The sequence below is a fragment of the Chrysemys picta genome, chromosome 4, assembly GCF_011386835.1.
Source record: "Chrysemys picta bellii isolate R12L10 chromosome 4, ASM1138683v2, whole genome shotgun sequence".
Taxonomy (NCBI): domain Eukaryota; kingdom Metazoa; phylum Chordata; order Testudines; family Emydidae; genus Chrysemys; species Chrysemys picta.
This window is the reverse complement of record NC_088794.1, coordinates 142781332-142802595: the sequence shown is the minus strand read 5'-3', so window position 1 is coordinate 142802595 and position 21264 is coordinate 142781332. Positions and strand designations below refer to the sequence as shown.

Here is a 21264-nt window from a genome sequence, read left to right as displayed (position 1 = left end):
TGAGTGCTTGAGCCCCAGAGCACCCACAGAGTCAGCACCTATGATTTTGGGGGGCCTAACTCGTGGTCTTTGGATCCAAATCCCACCACACTATTTTCCCTAACAAGCCTGGGAAGTCAGCCAGGCAAAAAATGGTGATCTTATTTCAGTTGTAAATCTGTTAGCCCTACCTGAGGCCCCTGCAGTCCCCCACTGTGAGTTGTTTGCTATCCGAAAAGGAAAGGATGGATGGATAGGAGACACTTTTCCCTGTCACCAATTGTGCCCAGGTTTGGGAAGGGAGTGTCATCCATAGCCAGCCCTTTCTGTTAATTCTGAGGAGCTTTAAAATATTTGGGCAGGGAACCCACAATAAGCCTACACTTCTTCAGCCAAGTCTCTCTCCGTGCCGGATGTTGGTTAGAATAAAAGCTTCTGCAAGGTCTAGCTGCTATAACAATAGTGCTTCCTAGAGACAGAAGGTGACTGTGTTCCAAGACCGCTAGTTTAGCAAGCCAGATGGAATTTAGCTTACCTGGAGGGCATGCTTGCTGGCACAATATCCCGTGGCAAGGGGGGCTCCCATGATGCCCATTACACTGCTCATAGTTACAATCTTCCCTTTCTCCCTTTGGACCATGTGATTCAGGACATGTTTAGTTAAGGAGACTGTACCCAGGTAATTAAGTTCCATTATGGCAGCATAGACTTCCACCTTCGTATCCACAAACAGGGAGCGCTGGGAACGTCCACCATTGTTCACCAAAACGTCAATCTTCAGAAAACAAACAAATTAATACACGTCTTAACCACCAACATTTTTTTTTTGAGGAAGCACAAGTTTTGCCCAGCTTTTCCTCTACCTCAAATCTTCTAGCTTTTGTAGCATTGGGCCACTATTAGCTACTGCAGGAGATGTTTTAGTCACTCTAGCGGTAGAAACCCACAACAATTAAGTCTAAATTGAGGGTTGGCTAATTTTGGTGCTGGGTTAGCAAAAAGCTGACAAAAATAGCTCAATGTAGCTATGCTGAGCAGTAGCCAAGGTCCGTTAGAGCAGTGGTCTCCAAACTTTTTTGATTGTGCACCCCTATCAGTAAAAAAAATTTTGAGCACGCACCCCCTGCCACGCTGGCTCTACCATTTTTGCCAAAGCAAAAAACAAAACAAAAAACCTCTTAGGTCTGCCCAGAGCTCCACTGGAGGAGACAGCAATGAGGGAGAGAGAGACAATTACAAAAACAGGACTGTAAAAGCATAAAGGGTATCTAAAACTTCCCACTTTATTACACTGCCTGGATTTCAGATTATGTTTGAAGTTAAAAGGGACAAGAGCAGAGCCAGGCATTTGGAGCAAAACACCTACTCACAGGAAAATATTTGATCTCCCCCCCTCCCCCTTGATATGAACCATCAGCTTTTGAGTTATGTACATTTCTGTTGTGCATGGTAGCTAACACAAACAGATATTACTAACACTGCAACACAAAGCTCTCTGAATTTACTTTCTTCTGTTCAACTTTCAGACCAACACCTACAGTTATGGTTATTCCATTTTCAGTATGGGTCTAGAAATGAGGTTCTACAACCACAGATCAGGAACAATCAAATTAGATTCTTAGATCCTTACTCAAGTTATTTGCTCATTGTTGCACCCGTGCAGAACCCCACTGACGTCAATGGCATGCCCACAAGCAAACAATTATAGGATCAAGGACTTGATATCCACACAAACATGCGCGCGCACACACACACACAAAATGGGTAACCAACTTCGCTGAATTACTGGAAATTCAAACAAAACCAAAGAATAAAGGTGGCGGGATGGGGGTGGGAAGGCATCAGCCCAAAATTCAACTCACTCTGCCAAAATGCTGAAGAACGGTTTTAGTTGCAGCTTCATGGGAGCTTCTATCAGTCAAATCAAGGGGCAAAACAAGGATATCTTTACTGCTCAAGTTGGAGATCTCTAAAGTAAAAGAAAGTGTTTAAAAGGAGCATTCCAGACAAAACACCAATAAGGCACATTTAATTCCTGATATTTTAAAATAAGTAAATCCAACAGCCTCACCACCAACACAGCTTCCAAAAAGGAAATTCCATTAAGTGGGAAGGGAACAGATTTTGTTTTTGCAAACACTGAATCAGCTAATGGAATGCTATCATAACAGTACCAACACAAAGTACTATCTTATTAAATGAAATGGGTTTGTGTACCTTGAACAACATACCAACACACTCCAGTCTACAAGGAATTTACACATACCTTATAACCACTGCAATATGGTTTTTTAAATTAAGGTTTTAACAAAGGCCTTCAGAAGCACAGAGTATCATGATCCTTCACATTTTGCCTGTTGGTTAAACTGTTCAGCTGAGTGCATTCCTGAGAGCATGCGGGGTATTGTCCTCTCCAAAAGGGCCAGGGGGAGGTAATGGCCAACCTACATACACAATACCTGAGCCAGAGGCTGAAGAACCTTGAATATGGTTATTGCTATATGACTTTCAAGGCAGAAAGGATTAAAATAAAGTCTGTATAAGGGAATAAGCTCGTTTAAAGTTATGCAATACTCCCGTATGTCGTTTGGCAGCTGTCGGCCTTGTCCATTGCTTGCAGGATTCTCTGGAAGAGCAGCCCCTCCTTGGGGGGGATTAGAAACCCTCCCCTCCCCCCAATCAGCTCCCCTAAATTCCCTATAAGGCATGTGGCTCGGCAACTGCTCAGCAGCAGTTGAGCTGTCCCTCCCCCCACTGCTGTGCTGCTCTTGACCTGCCCTCTTCCTTGGAACTGCTCCTGGGAGCTTCTTGCTTGCTGGGGGGAGAACGGGGGGGGGGGAAGAGGAGGGTGCAGATATCAGGATGTCCCCCCACTCTGTACCCCCTCTCCACAAAGCAGAGGGGAGGGACAGAAAGGAGGGAGCTGGCTAGAAGCTGTTGCTTCCTGTCTGATTGGGTTAAAATAGGGTTACCATACGTCCGGTTTTTCCCGTCCGGGGGGAATTGCCAAAAAGCTGAACATGTCCGGGAAAATGCCGGCCGGGCACTTCCCCTCCCGCAGCTGCTCTGCTCCTCCCCTGACTCTTCGGCTCTGTTTAAGAGCCGAGCGCTACGGGCTTCGGGCAGCCCCCATGCCTCCGGACCCTGCGCCGCCGGAGCCCGGGAGGGGAAGTGCCCGGCCGGGGGCGCAGGGTCCGGAGGCATGGGGGCTGCCCGAAGCCCAAGCGCTACCGGCTTCACGGTTTGCCGGGCAGCTTCCAGACCCTGCACCCCCAGTTGGGCGCTTCCCCTCCCGGGCTCCAGCTGCGCTGGGGAAGCGCCAGCCGGGGGGCACAGGGTCTGGGGGCTGCCCGGCAAACCGTGAAGCCGGTAGCACTCGGGCAGCCCTTTCTGCGTGGCTGGGAGTGGGAGGGAGGAGGGGGCGGGGTTAGGGCAGGGTTGGGCCAGGGAAGGGGCGGAGTTGGGGCGGGACTGGGGGTGGGAAACGGGCGGGGCCAGGGCCCCATGGAGGGTCCTCTTTTTTTTATTTGTCAAATATGGTAACCCTAGTTAAAAGGGCAACAAACTTGAAGTGGAGTCAGCGTACTTAAAGGGGCAATGCACGTCTCTCTCTCTCTCCAAAGTGCTGGGGGGTGCGTGCATGAGAGAGAAAGTCAGCACCTGTGCAGCCGTGCATGTGCTGTCAGGAGGAGGGAGTGGTGCGCTCCAGCTGAACAGTGTGGGTTCATCATCATGTTCAGTTTTTGCAGGGAAGTGTTTGCAGCTACTGCCCTGCATCTATTGTGTTTCCTTCCTCCTGCCTCAGTCCATGCTACCTTGCAGAGTGTGAGGCTACATTAACAACAGCTTATTAACCCTTGAGGGCTCAGCTGAGTGCTGGTTCATCATTTAGCAGCAAGGCATTCCCTGGGAAATATTCCACCCTTAATCCACCATCTCAGCCAAGCTTCACAGTCATTCATTGCTGCAACTTACACCATATATAATGTCTATTGTCTGGCAAAAAAAAAGTTTCCCTGGAACCTAACCCCCCCTCCCCATTTACATTAATTCTTATGGGGAAATTGGATTTGACTAACATCATTTTACATAAAGTCACATTTTTCAGGAACATAACTACAACATTAAGTGAGGAGTTACTGTATAGCAAGGGTCTCAAACACGCAGGCCGCATTTCCTTCGGCCGCCAAGCTCCCCTCACCCATCACCCTCCCCTCCAGCACACTGTGTCCCCGCTCCTCTGCCTACCTCCAGGTGCTTCCTGCCACCAAACAGCTGTTTGGTAGCGCTTAGCGCTTTCCAGGAGCGGGGGGGGGAGGCGGAGAAGAGGCAGGAATTTGGGAAAGGGGGTGGAATAGAGGCAGGGAGGGGGTGGAGTTGGGGTGGGGACTTTGGGGAAGGGGTTGGAAGAGGCGGGGCAGGGGCAGGGCCTCATGGAAGGGGTGTAGTGGGGGCAGGGCCCAAGGCGTTGGGGAGGGCTTTTGTACGTTTATATGAAAAGGTGTCAGTGATGTGGCCCTCAGGCCAATGTACTAGCCCTCGTGTGGTTCTCATGGTGATTGGAGTTTGAGATCCCTCCTGTATATAGTCATGAAAAATAAGGCACAGTAGAAAATTCACAAGCGTAACCACTAGAGCTCATGAGCTCCATAGGGAGTAAGGCCTCATTCACATGGCAAGCTGGTGCACAGTAGATTCACACCTGGGCTTGCCACACATTAATTTGACATCTGGGCAAGCCCTCAGATATTAAGCGTTACTTTGAAGTTTTACAAAGAGAGAGAGACAGACACAGACACAAAACGAACATTAAGGTCACTTGAGATCAAATCCCAGTAAACTTGTAAGGCTAACTGACAAGAACTAGAGAGTCAGGGAAGGTTGAGGTGACTTCAGTGGCTTTTTTAATGCCCTCTGCCTGTAAACACATGAATGATCTGAAGTACTTCCCACAAGAATAAGAAAAGCATCAAAAGGCCATACAGTGTTCAAAGGCATCCTATCACTAATGAACCACATATGCTGGCCTTATTGCGAGGCCATTCAGACAGTATATTTTCAGAAGACCGGTTCTTTTCCTTTCAATAGGAGAGAAAGGAAGCATGTAAACACAACCCCCGCCCCCCAACTATTTTTCTAAGAGTTTTAGTTGGCAAACCAAGTACTAAGCAAATGGCATAGATGTTCAATAATTTAAACTGCCTTCCCTCTTATACATTAAGATGTGGTTCCATCCTCAAAAGTGGGTTTGTCTGTCTCAGTTTCCACATCAAGTGCGCTCGGATTATATGGCTTAAAATGTGTGCTGACAACTTTCTGCTTCTAATTAAGCACCAGAAAGATTTACTGGAAAGCTAGCCCGAGTCTGTTCCATGCCAATCACAGATCCCAAAACGTCTAAGTCAGTCCTGCCATTCTGAGCTGTTTCATCAGCTTGAGCCAGTGAATCCACACTCTTCAGGAGACGGCAGGGGATGGACCCTATAGACACCTTTCAGAGTAGCAGCCGTGTTAGTCTGTATCCGCAAAAAGAAGAACAGGAGTACTTGTGGCACCTTAGAGACTAACACATTTATTAGAGCATAAGCTTTCGTGGACTACAGCCCACTTCTTTGGATGCATATAGAGTGAAACAAATATTGAGGAGATATATATACACACACACACATACAGAGAGCATGAACAGGTGGGAGTTGTCTACCAACTCTGAGAGGCCAATTAAGTAAGAGAAAAAAACTATTGAAGTGATAATCAAGCTAGCCCAGTACAGACTGTCTGTACTGGGCTAGCTTGATTATCACTTCAACTGTCTGTACTGGGCTAGCTTGATTATCACTTCAATAGTTTTTTTCTCTTACTTAATTGGCCTCTCAGAATTGGTAAGACAACTCCCACCTGTTCATGCTCTCTGTATGTGTGTATATATATCTCCTCAATATATGTTTCACTCTATATGCATCCGAAGAAGTGGGCTGTAATCCACAAAAGCTTATGCTCTAATAAATTTGTTAGTCTCTAAGGTGCCACAAGTACTCCTGTTCTTTTTCCTATAGACACCACCTCTCCTGGACCAACCCCCAGTCCCTCACTGTCAAGCTGCCATGTCTTTTGTTAATAGTACTTTATGGTAAAGCAGAACACTTGCGTTTGCTAATTTCTTTTTGTTATGAAGAAGGATTTAAGGAGGCTTAAATGCAGCTCATAAGATATCTTCACTATTGCATCACACATGTCTGTTTATTACATTGAGTGCTCTTTAGGATGCTTTCAGGCTGATGAATACGTTAGCAAAGCCAAGTGCCATCAATTCCAAGTCTTCACGCTGAATGCGTCAGCTTTTCTAGTTATTTTGAACAACTGAACTTTCTCACTCTTGCACTGAGCTTGTTTCCTAAATAGTGGCTTGGGAGTCTTCTTCACACAGCAAAGGCAACAAAATTATTCCCCTTCCCCACATCTTAATGGCTATTTTTGTGCGTTTTAAGTGTTTTTAATTAGACTCCATCTGGTAACTAATTCTCTTTCATCTTGGATTGTTTCTGGGCCATAACTACATTCATCTTTCTCCTTCCCTCATCTGCACACTATCGAGAAAGTAGAGGGCTGCAGCACGATTTGTTAATGATTACATTTATAGCAATCCAACATATGCAGGCTAGACTGAATCTTCTTTCCACAACGCTGGGCAAATACTGTGTTGGACCTTGTCCCTGCTTCCAACAAGTGTTTTTTCATTAGAGACATAACCTTTGCCACAAATGCGGAGTCCCTACTTGTGCACCTGGATGCAGTAACCCCATTTTGTTGAGACTGAAGCCACCGCTGTTGGCATTTCATTCATCAACACCAGTAAAATATTCTGCAGGGTAAACGATTTCCTCAGGGACACCTGTGCAATCTTGCCGTTACCCTTTTCAAACATGTTGAAGGCAGACTGGACACCTGAATGTTTCTGTTGTTTAGTGAGGCCATGTCTATACAACAGCATAGCCTCATACCCATCTGTAACAGGGAGTAGGAGCTAGTTACAGCTACCAAGACGTTTAGGTGCTATAAGATAGTGCTGAAGATCACAAACTGCCACAAAGGCAAGCTTAGCTGCACATCTTGGACAGCTCAAATATTGCGTAACTTTTACACGAAGAGCCTGCCAGAATTTCCACATGACCCCACCCTGCTGGCACAGTGCCCTTGTGTTCCTTTTGAAAACAGCCTCTTATTTTCAAGAGGAAAAAAAAGGCCCAAACTGCCTAGTTGCTTAAAACTGCAGATAAGTGTTTTTGACAATCCCACTAGGTACCTACGCATCTGCAACTTTAGCACATAAACATTTTTCATGTACTGCTCCTGTAATATTGCATCCTTCAGTTGGAGCTTTCTAAAATACATGTTCTAAGAATACACAACTCAAAGAAAAGCATCTAGGTTATAATAATGTAAGTTCATAACTACCTTTAATTATGAATGTATTCCTGTTGTATGGATTAAGTTTTTTTACAACACCTCTATCATGGCAAAAGCCAGATCAATAATATGGAAGTTACTTTTTTACTTACCAAGACACTTCTGTTTCACCCTTTCCAATTCATTCTCTCTTCTTGCAGAAAGCACAACTAGAGCCCCTATCTTTGCTAGCTGGTAAGCTAACTCTTCTCCAATTCCACTTGAGGCTCCTGTCACCCAGACGACCTTGTCAGGCAGTTCATTTTCTGTTGAAATGACCAAGTAAACAGTTTATGGATCACTGCCAACAGTGATTCAAATTTGCACAATTTATACAGAAACATGGAATCTCACAATAGCATTATTATAAAGTCACTTATCTATGTAAACTTAATAGCTGGTTATACACTGAAAAGTGCTCAGAATGTCAAGAAGTTCCAGAGTTAAGAGCATATGCAACCTTAATTTTGCCCTTTTGCACATTACAGTGCAGTCACAGAGTCATTGATTGTATCACTTAAAGTCTTACTATTTTTATACATAATTTTTCCCCTATAGTTTATCTCAAACTCTGATTTTGTTAGCCATCTCGAGGATACACACACACACACACACACACACCCTTCCTCCACCCATCCCCCCTCAAAAATCTACATAATTAAACAATATTTGTTGAACCACCGAAGATATTGCATGTGTCCTCTCAGCATAGACACACTTTTGTCCCCTCTTCCCTTTGATGTTGAAAACTAATCTCCTCTTGCCACTGATTCACTGATTAGCATAAGGCAATTAACCTTGGAAAGGTTCATAGGTAGCTTACTACAAACTTCAAAGAGAAATAAAGACAATAATATTATTGCACCAACAGTTTCATCTGAATGTTAATATCCCTTTTGATCTCTGAATTAATAGAATATAGTAATGAAACATTACGAACAGGAACAGAAGTTTAGCATCTAAAAATTAATTAGATCCCATTGTTATACTTCTAATAGATCTAGGTAAACACAAATAAAATTAGTATCCTCTTCTAATTCTCCAACAACACAGAACTCATCTATTTAATATGGCTTTGATAACCATTTACAAGGAATGGCCTTGGTTACCACTTCAATACTTTTCTAATATGTGCTAAAGGTTGATTTTGGGTCACGTGGTCTGCTGGCTGCTTAACCTTCTTCATTGGCTCAGTGTCACAATAGTATTGCACCTTAGCAAGTACATTAGGATCAATTTGGGTGTTGCTCTTCTGTGAAGAACTTGGAATAGAATACTGTTAGAGATCAGTCATAGAACTGGTTTGTTCCAGTATGTGTTTTTGTTGAGAAGACCTTTTAATGGTTCACTTTTAAATGAGTGTTTTAAAATAAAAATAGAATTACAACAGAATGGTGCTAATGGTTAACTAGTGTGCTCAGATACACAACATACATGAGAGGTTGTGCAGCATAGCAGTATGTGCCAGCCAGCTAAGAAATTCAGATTCTTCTCTGGTGCAGTTTGGATTTTTACCTGGAGTTTCATAGCTCCTTTATAAACAGAAGGCCTCTATTTCATTTCACCAGTGGGAGAGGAGGAAATGGGAGAAATTTGACCATAGCTTCCACTTAGAAGACCACCAGTTTCTAATCCACTGGGATACTATTCCCATTAAGATTTACAACAAGGCTCAGTGATTCCATTTTACTTTGAGAGATCCTTAGCTAAGGTAGTAGTTGTCATCAATGCTCCTTTCCCACATTTACATTCTGCTTAAGTCAAAGAAGATACCTTTGATGCATTATAAGAAGTTCTACTCAGTCAATTATCTTTTCCCCCAGTTTGGGGAAAACTCTCCTAGTTTGTTTCAATAGATGAGAAGCACCCCAAGGATACACTGATCTTGCTCTCGTCACATTTATAGCACAGAAAGTTGTTTGACCCTAACTCCTTGGTTTCGATTGCATCCTCAGAATATTGCTATATCCGCTAAAGCATGGTCCAATTTTGAGAAACCTGGGATCCTTTTAAGTAAGCTTTAGTGAAACTGAAGACTACACTCAAAGAGATATTAAGAAAGTCTGAGAACTCTTCTTATTCCTCCCTTACATAAATGATCTCCATTATATTTGTGTTGTATAGCACACACAGGTATGCTATGGACAAAGTTCAACACGCTTTGTCCTGGGACAGGAGGTAGAAATCTATGTTTGAGTTGGTAGGCTTATCTTGTGTTTTTCTATCACTTGTATTCTCTGATCTTTGGTCCAGGTTTTATTTTGTTTTTTTTTAACGTAACTTGAGAAATGTTTGCTTAATTGATAAAATTGTGATGTGCAGTATTTTTAGACACGTGTCTGATAAAGGTAATCTGTAAGGATAAGGCCTTTGTCTGCAGCCAGATTCAAAGAGCAGCCAAGCAGCAGCCGTTAGCTGAAAAGCACATTCTCACATTCCATCTAAATTACATTAAAACAATGTAATATCAGGCTGTTAAGAAGGAGACCCCGTCCTAATGGCACCCACTATCACCAGAAACAGAAACAGATCTTAAGATGGTTAAAGAAAACTTCGTTTGATAGCATCTTGTCTGTTAAGAAATCACTTATCAGCAGTTGTGGTTGTGAAATCCTCATTTTTTTATTGTTTTATCATTATGGTCCCCACTTTCCTATTGTTTATCTGTATAATCTCTGTCTGGTCCTTTAATTGTTTGTCTGATACATAATTAATTTTGCTAGGTGTAAGTTAATTAAGGTGCTGGGATAGGATTGATTAGAGAATTTTGTTATACTATGTTAGGATTGGTTAGATAGATTTCAGTAAAATGATTGGTTAAGGTACAGCTAAGCAGAACTCAAATTTCACTATATAAACTGGTGTCCAAAAGGAAGTTCTTTGGGAACCAACTCCAGGACACAGCCCCAAAGATCAGAGCTGCCAGACCTCAACACTCTGCCAATGACACTGTGCAGAAACTGGAGTCCCCCAGATGACCTGATCCTGACTGGCCATCAAGGAAAGTTCATGTCTTATCAGGAGTGGTGAGCACTGTATGTGTAGCACATGCAGTATGTTTTTGGTGATTGTTAATAAATAGAGGTTATGTAGTATATTACCGTGTAAGGCTCTTTCACTGGTAAAAGACCCTGTAAACCCCAAAAGATTAAGCCCTGAGTCCACATGGAAAGGGTGTTTGCCCAAAGTCCACGGAGGAGTAGAGCCCAGAGCCCACAGAGGAATAAAGTTAGGTGCTTTTCGCCTGGAGCCCTCGGAACTGAGAAAGGGTGGGGGTGCCTAAATTAAGAGGGTTACACCTTGAGCCCTAGGAACTGGGTAAAGGTGGGTGCCCTTGAGTGTGTGAGTAACAGAGAATTTTGTGCAGATAATACATCCTACAAACAGCAAATACATCTAAACGATTTTGTTTTCTTGCAGTAAGAACACATGATAGGGCAGCATGACACAGATGTTGCCCTGCAATTGGGGGTAAAGTTACCCCAGAATTTGATCAAGCTAATTGCAATCATTGTGTGCATTCAGCCACCAGGAATTAACAAAACAGAACACCACATGGATAAGGGTTCATTTGAATAAGCAGGGCTTCTGGAGGCAAGGTCAAATGCTGGCTGCAGGCTTGCGGTTTCTGCTAATCAGAAAGAGAGGAGGGGAGAAGAGAGTCAATAAATTGAGACAAACAAAGTAAGTGGCTGGAGATCTTGAGTTTGGGCGCCTTTGATATAGAAGCTTATTATGACTAAAGCGATGTCTAGACTGCGCTCCTTGCAGTGGCAGAGCTGTGCCGCTACAGCAGAGCCGCTGTAAGGCACACAGTGTAGCTGCTCCTTGTGCCAGCAAAATAAAGCCACTCCCAACACTGGCGCTTTACAGCACTGCACTCGGGGGGGGGGGGCGTTTTCACACCTCTGAGCACAGCAAGTTGCAGCGCTGTACAGCGCCAGTGTAGCCAAGGCCTGAGATTGTTAGGAATGTTTTGTTGGTCAATAGTTTAGTGAAGTTAGAAGAGGTGATGACCCAGTATGAGCTCTGTATTTTATAAAAGTTAGTTATAAAAAGACCAGATAATAGTGTGCTTTGGAGCAGTTCTCTGATGCTATCCTGAGAGACTTTTTTCTGACACCGTACTCCATGGCAGGGAAGTGACAGGCCGTTGCTGACCTGCTGCTAATTACTCAATATCATCTCAGATTCTAGGTAATTATTTGGGACGTTCTAAACCTATTGCTTCGGTCTGTGTGTGCTTAAATCTAATAAATAGTAGTTTTATATAAGAGCTACTCCTGGGGGAATTTTGCACCACAGCACATGCACAGAATTCACGTCCCCTACAGATTTTTTTTTTGCTTTCCAATACTAAAAATGACTGACAGGGAATTAAAGGGAAGCTGCAAGAGCAGTCATGCACCACTCCCCAGCTGCGCAGGTACATTGTTTCAGGTACCCAGAGCAGCCAGCAAAGAGGTAAATCACCAAGGGGCTGGGGACACCCCAGCCCATGGCTCCTACCCTGATCAGCTGCTAGTCCCAGCTGGGCTGGAAGCAGGAGAGGACGGGACTTCCTCTTCTCCTGCAAGGAGTGACTGGAGCTGTGTCAGACCCACCCTCAGCTGCAGGAAGCTCCGCATCCTCCCCTGCTTCCTCCCCACATTGCTCATCAGGTGTGGGGGGAGGGGTCACTGTACAGGGAGCTGCTCCTCCATCCACCCAACCCCTGTACATCTGGACCTCCCATACCCAGACACCCTTGCCAACCGTCACCTGGTACATCCAGAACCCCCCTAGCCCTCCATACCCAAACCCCACTGAACCTCAACCCCTGCATCTGGAGCCCCCCTGTACCCAGACCCCCTACCTCCATACCCCATCCCTGCACCCAGACCACCCCCTGAGCCCCCACATCCAGACCCCCCTCACCACTGACCTCCAATTAACTGCACCCAGACCCCACCAAGCCCCACTTCCCCAGCACCCAGAACCCCCTGCTGAGACCCCCACACCAAGACCCTTCTGCTGAGCCCCAACCACTTTCACCTGAAAGCCCCTGCACAGTCCAATTGCCACTGCACCTGGAGCCCCCCCACACACACACAACGCCTCTGTGCATCCAGATCCCCCCACACCTAGACCCCCCCACTGAACTGCCTGCACCTAGATTGTCCCACACAGAATCCTCTCACCCCACACCTGGATCCCTCCACATTGAGCCCCTCCACACTTGGATCCTGACTGGTTAAGCCTGCCTGCCCCACCCCTGGTGTGCCTGGCGCAGAGAGGCAGGGCTAGGGTTACCATACGTCCGGATTTTCCCGGACATGTGCGGCTTTTGGGGCCTGAAATCCCCGTCCGAGGGGAAATCCCAAAAAGCCGGACATGTCCGGGAAAATAGGGAGGGAGGGCCCAGCGGTGCGGGGCCGGCGCGGTGCTTGGCCGGGGCCACAGGCGGAGCTGGGGCCGGGGGCACTTGGCCGGGGGCCAGCGCCCCAGGGCCCGAGCCGGGTGGGAGATGCCAGGGCCCGAGCCTCTTGGCCTGGGCCAGCCGGCCGCCAAAGAGAGCCGCTCGGCCAGGGGGGCCGGACTGGGCCGCGCTGCACCCCGCTCCAGCCCCAGCTTACCTGCTGCCTCCCTGTTTCAGGCTTCCCGCGAACATTTGATTCGCGGGAAGCAGGGGAGGGGGAGGAGCAGGGGGCGGAGCATTCAGGGGCGGGGCCAGGGCCCATGGAGTGTCCTCCTTTTTAAAAATTAAAATATGGTAACCCTAGGCAGGGCCCTGCGGTGTTTCTGGGGCAGGCCCAGGCCTTGTGCTGTGTCAGGATCAGGTGCAGCCTCACCACCGAGTCTGTGTCCCGGGGCTGGGAGGACTGCAGGGTCATCTTCCACCTTTGTGCAGCCAGTGGCCTGTGCTCCCCACTGCCATGCCGGAGCCTCTGCATTTATTTATTGACAAATAAAACTTGCAGAATTTTAAAATATTGTGCGCAGAATTTTTAATTTTTGGCACAGAATTTTTAGGCACAGAATGCCCTCGGGTGTAAAGAGCACACTTACTTGCATCAATTTTTCATCAGCCAGAAGCACTGTTTCCACTGATTTATTCCTGACACCACCTGGAGCGAAACAGTTAAATTACCACTGCTTTGGTTTCTTAAAATCCTGGGTAACACAGGCAGCAGATAACTAACAGATGTTTATGATGGCGCTGATAGGCATGCTTCCATCACATAGATGGAACAAACACATGGAAAGACACTTTGGAATTGGCTTCCACCCATATTTGTACGGCCCTACCAATTTCACTGCAGTGAAAAACGCATCATGGACCATGAAATAAGCCCTTCCCTGTGAAATCCCATCTCCCCTGGTGCTAGGAGTGCCCCAGCCAGGGGGCTCCTAGGTCCGGCTAGGCTGGGGAGGGACAGGACTTGTCCATCCCCCGCACAGCTGCTCTCAGGGAGAGCTCAGACCCACCTCCAGGTGCCTCCCCCTGCTGCAGGATGCCCTGGGATTAGGCAGCAGCCCCAGAGGTTCTTGCAGTTGGAGGAAGCTTGTGGAGTTGGGTCTGATCTTCCCTGTGCTGCTGGAAGTGCCCCAGCACGGGGCTCCTAGCTGCTAGTCCAGGCAGAACTGGGGCAGGACAGAAGTTGCTCTTTCCCTGCAGGGCTGCTCTTAGATATGATGCGGCTAGCTCCACACCCCTCCTCCCCACTCATTTCCTGTCCCCCTCCCTTTGCAGCTGCCTGGGGAGGGAACATTGTACAGGCAACTGCCCCCCCATTCCAGATGCAATTATTCGCTTATTTAAAAAAAAAATAGAAAGAAAGGTGAAGCACTTGACAGAATTTTTTGATTGACACTTTAGAGCAGCAAATTACACTCAGGGCTCAACTCACTGACTGATAGATATAGACATTGGGGAGGTTTTGTAATGTAGTGATCTCAATTGATTGCCTACCAGAAGACACCTGCAATTACTGTAAAATGAGTGTCCAAAGTAAATCAAAAATATCAAAAATAATTACTGCAGCAGATCGTGTGAAACAATTTGGAAGCCAAGTTCTACATGCAAATGGCGACAAACTATTTTGTAGAAGCTGCAATGTTTCATTGGATCACACACAGTTCAGCACCACTTAGACTCAGAAACCCATCAAAGCAGAAAGAGGGCTGCAGATATGCATTGCTGGTAAACAAAACGTTTAAAATCAAAAAGCAAAAACAATTTCTTCTCTTTCTTAGAAGATGACAGAGCTCTTGTACCCATCATTTAGCTATAATGGAACTTGTGGTGACATCTGCAAGTGCTTATATACCGTTGGAAAAACTTTATGACCCAAAGCTGGGTGAGTTCATTCAACGGAACGTACAACATGCCGGTTGCTTACCAAGTGCAAATAAGCTATGACAGGATTATCATCAAAAGGTTTTTGCTACACATTTTGAGGAGATGAAGTCTCAAATTAACTCATGTGAGTCTTCTGCAATTATTTCAGATGAGTCCACAGATGAGCAAGAAAACTATGCACTGCATGTTCAGTTTGATTTTATTTCTGACCAGGCCAAAGATGTACAGACAGGAAAGCTAACGACAGTGCTCGTCAACTACATTTACTTGAATGCTGTTAACTCCATTACAATTTGTCAAGCGATAATTAATACCATTTCAAAATCCGGTGCAAAGTTTGACAAAGTATCTACTTTCACAAGTGACGATGCAACTTACATGACAAAATCTTTCAGCAAGATAGCTACCGTGCATTAGTTATCGCGCACTTAACTATCAATTTCCCCCCAGCCCCCTTTTAAAACAGAACCTCTGACTCACTAGCCAAGATGATCAGAGGGGGAAACATTTCCTTCTAGAAAGGATAGGAATGTTTTGCGTTCTGCTGCTCTCTATTCAGGTGCCTGGTTGACAATAGCCCAGAGCTGGAATTGCAGGGCAAGTCCTACTCAGCCCCACGCTGGTGTATGCCCAGTAAAAATGGAATTGTCTTCAAATTTAGCACTAAAATGCCTGAAGTCTCTCTTGAGTATATGCAAAATGTGTTGTTGTTTTTAAATTATAACTTGGCTAAATGTTAGGAAATTTTCATGGGGACCACAAAAGACACATCCTTTTGGCACACCTATTTCCAGTCCCTGCTCCAAAGATAGAATATCAGGGTTGGAAGGGACCTCAGGAGGTCATCTAGTCTAACCCCCTGCTCAAAGGAGGTCCAATCCCCAGACAGATTTTTGCCCTAGCTCCCTAAATGGCCCCTCAAGGATTGGCCTCACAACCCTGGGTTTAGCAGGCCAATGCTCAAACCATGAGCTATCTCCTACTTCAAAGGAACCAGACTTCAACATATGCAAAGTGCTGTATTTTTCCATAGCTTGGTTGTCTGAAACGGCTGAAGAATTTTGTCTGAAGTTTTCCAAAACAATTCAGCCTGAGGCGGACATCCAGCATGGAAAATTTATGCCCAGATACTTATAAGCAGCTGAAAACAGGGTCTTCTAATGGGAAGTGTTGGGAAACCTTATTTACAGCCAGTGCTAACATTCCTGCCTAATTAAGCCAATGGTAGAAGACAGCATGGTCTGCATATTGTTGTTGCCGCCATGTGAGACAACACCCAACTCACTCTCTCTCTCTCTCTCTCACTTGGCTCAGATGCTGAGAATGTCTATACTGCAATCATTGGGTGTAACTGCAGTCCAAGTAGACATACCCAAGCTCGCTTTAATCTAGCTAACTTGGGTACCAAAGCAGTGAAGCTGCAGCAGTACAAGCCTTCCTCAAACCCTGGGAATTTTAGCCTGTGCTGAAGCCTTCTGTGACTGGCAAGAAAGTTGCAGCATCTACTTTCAGCTAACGGCCAGACCAGCGTGAGCCTCATCTACATGACCTTTAGAATGGATTATTGCAACTCCCCACACTTTGGAATGAGTGCACAAACCTTTTTTTTTTTTAAAGGTCCCAAACCCATCGGCCTGCCTCTTGAGCAACATGAGGTGCACAAAGGGCTTACAGTTGTTTCACTCCGTACACTGGCTCCCCACAGGTTAATTTCAAAATAGAGATTATCATTGTAGGTAACTTGAAGGACCTCAAATGACCATCTCTCACTGAGGGAGGTCTCTCACTCCTCTGACAGTTACACTCCTGAGAAGTGTAACAATCACTCTCAAGGGTCAAACTCCTGAAAGCAGGGATAACACTTTCCCATCAACTGGTGCAAGACTATGGAATACTCTTCTGGAAGAGGTATGAATGACCACAAACCTCACTGTCTTTTAAATGGTGTGCAAGACTTATCTCTTTAGCCTTCCCCCAATATCTGCAACCAACCACTAAAGAGACTGAAGTGGGTAAAGAGAGGCAGGTGTGCGCGTATGTACAGACACACACAAACACACCGTGCTACCTAGCAATCACTTAGGGAGGCAGAAGAAAGTCAGCTTGTTGGACCCTTCCTTGCCTTGGTCCGTTTTGCAAGGCATCCAGATACTATCAGCCAACCATCACCATAAGAACCCATCGAGGGAGAGAGAATTTGAAGCTCTGATTGCGGAGCAAAAGCATGTTTAAATTTCACAACCTGCAGCTACTTGGCTCAACACCTTTGGAACAGCCTGTCCTATACACAATAGGGCATTCCACATGAGGCAAGCCCTCTTGCAAACTTTTAAGGAGCTGTGCAGTTCCTAACATGCTTCAGAGAACGGCTCCCACGCACATCTTAAAAGCCATGCTGGAGTCCTCCTTTAATCCTCTGGCACCACAGGAGGGTTGAGCGAAGGAATCAAGCCAAGGAATCCTATGGAGATCTTGCCTCTGCCAAACTGCACTGCACACACTAGTTACTCTGGCCTGAGCCAGAGTTCTTCCATGTTTAAACTCTGTCCTTCCATGTTTAACTCTGATCGGCCTCAAAAGCCAAGGACAGGAATTGGAATGTGTAAACAGCCAGTTAGCAATTACGACCTTGCTCATACCAGGTACCAAACGATAATGATGAGGTTTGCATGTTTCTAGCTGGGGAAGGGGTAATAAACCAAAGGTAAACAGGACCAAATAACAGTTTAGAGGAGTGTTACTAACAAGCTAGATTGATAGCCCTAGAATGATTTAATTGCTTAAATGTATAAACATGCCTTCGGTAGAGAGGGGAGGGGGAGTAGAGGGGGGGGGCTTAGTTGTAAAATGTATAAAGAAGAGAGAAACTGTTTTTGCTGGTGTGCTTGATTTGAGACTTGCCTGTCTCCTTGCACCACTTTGAGATCTCAAATAAAACTTTGATTGTTTCTCCACCCCGATATGTTTATTGGCGCGAAGCACACCGGGCAACGAACCCCACTGTTGCTGTCCTCAGGCCCCTGTGCCGGCAACACTAGGTCCGTCTAAACTGCAACAAAAGACCTGCAGCATAGCCACAGATAGCCCGCAGCAGACTTGGGCTCAGGGGACTCGAGCTGCAGGGCTATAAAATTGAAGGGTAGACACTTCGGCGGAAGCCCAGATCCCACAAGGAGGGGAGGATCTCAGAGCCAGGGCTTTAGCCTGAGTGTCTACACTGCTATTTTTAGCTCCACAGCCCAAGCCAAAGTCAGCTGACCTGGCCTCTGAGATTCAATGCCACTGGTTTTTTGTTTGTTTTTTTAAATATTGCAGTGTAAACATACCCTTAATGTTAAAGTCTGCAGCTTCAGCACAGCCTTCCTTAGCTATACACCAGTGGTTTTCAACCTTTTTAGGGGTCTGCAAATGAAAAAAAATATTCAGATAGATGTACAGATCCCTTTGGCAATCTTGGACCGTCTGCAGACCCCCAGGTTGAAAACCATTGTCAGCTTAGTGAAAGAGGTAGGCATAACATACTGCACTTGAGCAAACTCTGATTTTCAAAGGCTCACAGTTAAGTACCAGTTTTTACTAGAACACCCAGAGTAATCGCTCAGTCTGTGGCAGAACTGGGAAGAAATGCCCTGGTCTTATAATTTCAAGTGCAATGTCTTAACCATAAGACTACCTTCCTCTTTATATTACAGGTGGTAATCTTTTGGCCAGAGTTCTAGTTAAGATGTTGTAATCAACTTTCAGAATGCTGCACTGAGCAGAATAGGAGGAAGGGACCTCAAGACGTCATAAATAGATTTCCTGGTGGTGCTTAAATAGGGCCTCCCTTTATCCTCAAAGCAGGATTTTAATAGCAGTCTCAGTGGAACTGAAGTCATAAGCAGATTTCACAAAGCTGCCTGTACTTCTATGGCCAGATCATCATCATTTTGACCTTTCTATTTGCATCTTGTACCCTTACTCTTTCTTTGGCCCCAATCCTGCAAACCACTAACCACTTGGAGAGCTGGACCCTCCGTCCATGTGGCGCCCCACAGGCATAGGGTTTGACCACACAAAGCAACCTGCAGTATCAAGCCATAGGTTGTCAGCTCTTGGAGTCAGCGACCATGCCTCCTTTATGTTTATATAATGCCTAATATTTTGTGAGCCTTACCAATAATAAACAAACCACAAGGCATCCATTTCTGTGGTATCAACATTGCTTTCTACAAAGGCCTGCAAAACTGGCTAACACACTGGCTGCATCTGCACCTCAAAAGAGGTCACATGTAGCTACTGAAAAATATGGGAACCAAAACAGGAACCGAAAAAAAAAAAAAAAAAAAGTGGGAGAGGGACTGATGAACAGCAGGGCCAGTGCAACCACTAGGCGAACTAGGTAGTCGCCTAGGGCATCAAGTGGTTGGGGGTGCCAAAAAGCAGTGCCCTGGCTCGGCAGGGAGGAGCTGCCTTCCAGAGGCACCGGAGAGCCAGAGCATCAGCTTGCGGTGACAGCAAGCCCCAGCCATGGAGGAGTTGGCGCAGCACAGGGGGGCAGCAGCCCTGCAAAGGCGGCGGCGCTGCTAGCGGGGAGTAGCCGCGCCCCCCCACCTCTCCTGCCCAGGATGCAGCCCGGCGTCCCCCCCGGTGGCTCCTGCAGGCTGCAGCAGATGCATGCGGGCCGTGGTCCCCATGCGCCCCCCGGCCCCTCCCTCGCCATGCTCGGGCTCTGCAGCTCCCGGGCATGTGAGTCACCACCGCCGCTGGGGTACGGGGCCCTGAGCCTGTTCTGGGAGGGACAGCGGCGGCTCACACGCCCTGGAGCCGCAGAGCCCAAGGGCACATGGGGGCCGCCGCCCGCAGCCTGGGCAGGCATGCCCCCCGGTTCTCCCCTCACCACACTCAGGTTCTGTGGCTCCAGGGCATGTGAGCCGCCGCTGTCCCTTCCAGAGCTCCCCCCTCCTGCTGCCTCAGCACTCTGTGGGGGAGATGCTGTGCGCACGGCAGCGTGTTTTGCCTCCACATGGAGTCAGCGTCTGACTGGCATGGGCATAGAATACCAGGGTTGGAAGGGACCTCAGGAGGTCATCTAGTCCAACCCCCTGCTCAAAGCAGGACCAATCCCCAGACACATTTTTGCCCCAAATCCCTAAATGGCCCCCCTCAAGGACTGAACTCACAACCCTGGGTTTGGCAGGACAATGCTCAAACCACTGAGTTATCCCTCCCCTTCAGGCATTGTAAGGGGAATCCCAGGGGGCAGTCAGGGAGCAGGGGTTGGATGGGTCTGGAGTTCGGGGGGGGGGGGGGCTTGTTAGGGGGCAGGGATGTGGAGAGGGATCGGAGCAGTCAGGGGACAGGGAGCAGGGTGGGCCAGGAGTTCTGGGGGCAGGGGTGTGGATAAGGGTTGGGGCAGTCAGGGGACTGGTAGGATCCTAGGGGGGCAGTTAGGGTGGGTGGGGGGTCTCAGGAGGGGGCAGTCAGGGGGTGGGAAGTGGGAGGGAGTGGATGGGGCGGGGGCAGGGCTTGGGTGGGGCTCTTCTCCCCCCCCCCCCTCCGCTTTTTTGATTGTTGAAATTTGGTAACCCTAGGCAAGGGGGGAGCCAGGGGGCACATGAGAGCTGGCGTCTGCATGCATCCGCTGCAGCCTGCAGGAGCTCCCGGGGGGAGGGGGTGTGTGCCAGGCCACAGCCTGGGCAGGAGGGGCGGGGAGCATGGCTGCTCTCCGTTAGCAGCGCCTCTGCCTTTGCAGGGCTGCTACCCCCCTGCGCCGCGCCAGCTCCTCCATGGCTGGGGCTCGCCGCTGCCGCAAGCAGAACGCTCTGGCTTTCCGCTGCCTCCGGAAGGCAGCTCCTCCCTGCCGAGCTGCTGCAGCGGCCCAAGCCTAGCAAAGCCAGTGAGTGGACTTGGGGCGGTGGCCACCAGAGTGGGGTCGGGAGGGGAGGGCTCGGCTCGCAGGGGGGCTGTGCACCCTCCAGGGGAGTTCAGGGGGCAGGGAGGGGTGAACCTGGTCGGGGGAGCAGCCCCTGGGGCCTATAAAGGCTCGTTAGGATTTGCCCCTCAATGAATCGATGTGCGGGGGGGTGGGGGTGTTGTTGTTCAAGGTGGAAGTTTTGCCTAGGGCACAAAATATCCTTGCAGCGGCCCTGATGAACAGCTATAAAACAACCTGACAGCACTGAAACAAACAAAAGGTAAAACCAAGAAAACTTTATTAGAAAGATCCATCAGATACTTATAACTGCTATTCAACATTTAATTTTTAACATTGATGCACATGGCACTGTACAGTGTACGAGACCTGTTTATCTACCCTATCAAACGGCACAGATTGTGAAATCCTTCTTAAGTCAGGAAATAGTAAGGAAAAACACTCTTGGGAGGACATTATACAGAGAGCTTGAAAACACACAATTTGTTTATGTTGTGTGCTTTATTTCCTTACTGGCTTTTTAATTAACAGTTTTTATGAGAGTGGAACCTTAGTGCCTGGGCTGAATTTAACTGACAAAGTAAGA

At 47.2% G+C, this 21264-nt stretch overlaps 1 protein-coding gene across 1 annotated transcript in view; it reads right to left on the bottom strand.

The window, feature by feature from the left end:
- The window catches only part of DHRS7 (dehydrogenase/reductase 7), a 38931-nt gene that overhangs the window by 15609 nt on the left and 2058 nt on the right, over positions 1 to 21264 (bottom strand). The window contains exons 2-4 of the mRNA XM_005285919.5: positions 7536 to 7688; positions 1842 to 1948; positions 515 to 754 (exon numbers count right to left, since the gene is read on the bottom strand). Coding sequence (XP_005285976.2) covers positions 515 to 754; positions 1842 to 1948; positions 7536 to 7688 — 500 coding nt within the window. The remainder of the gene's footprint in view (positions 1 to 514; positions 755 to 1841; positions 1949 to 7535; positions 7689 to 21264) is intronic.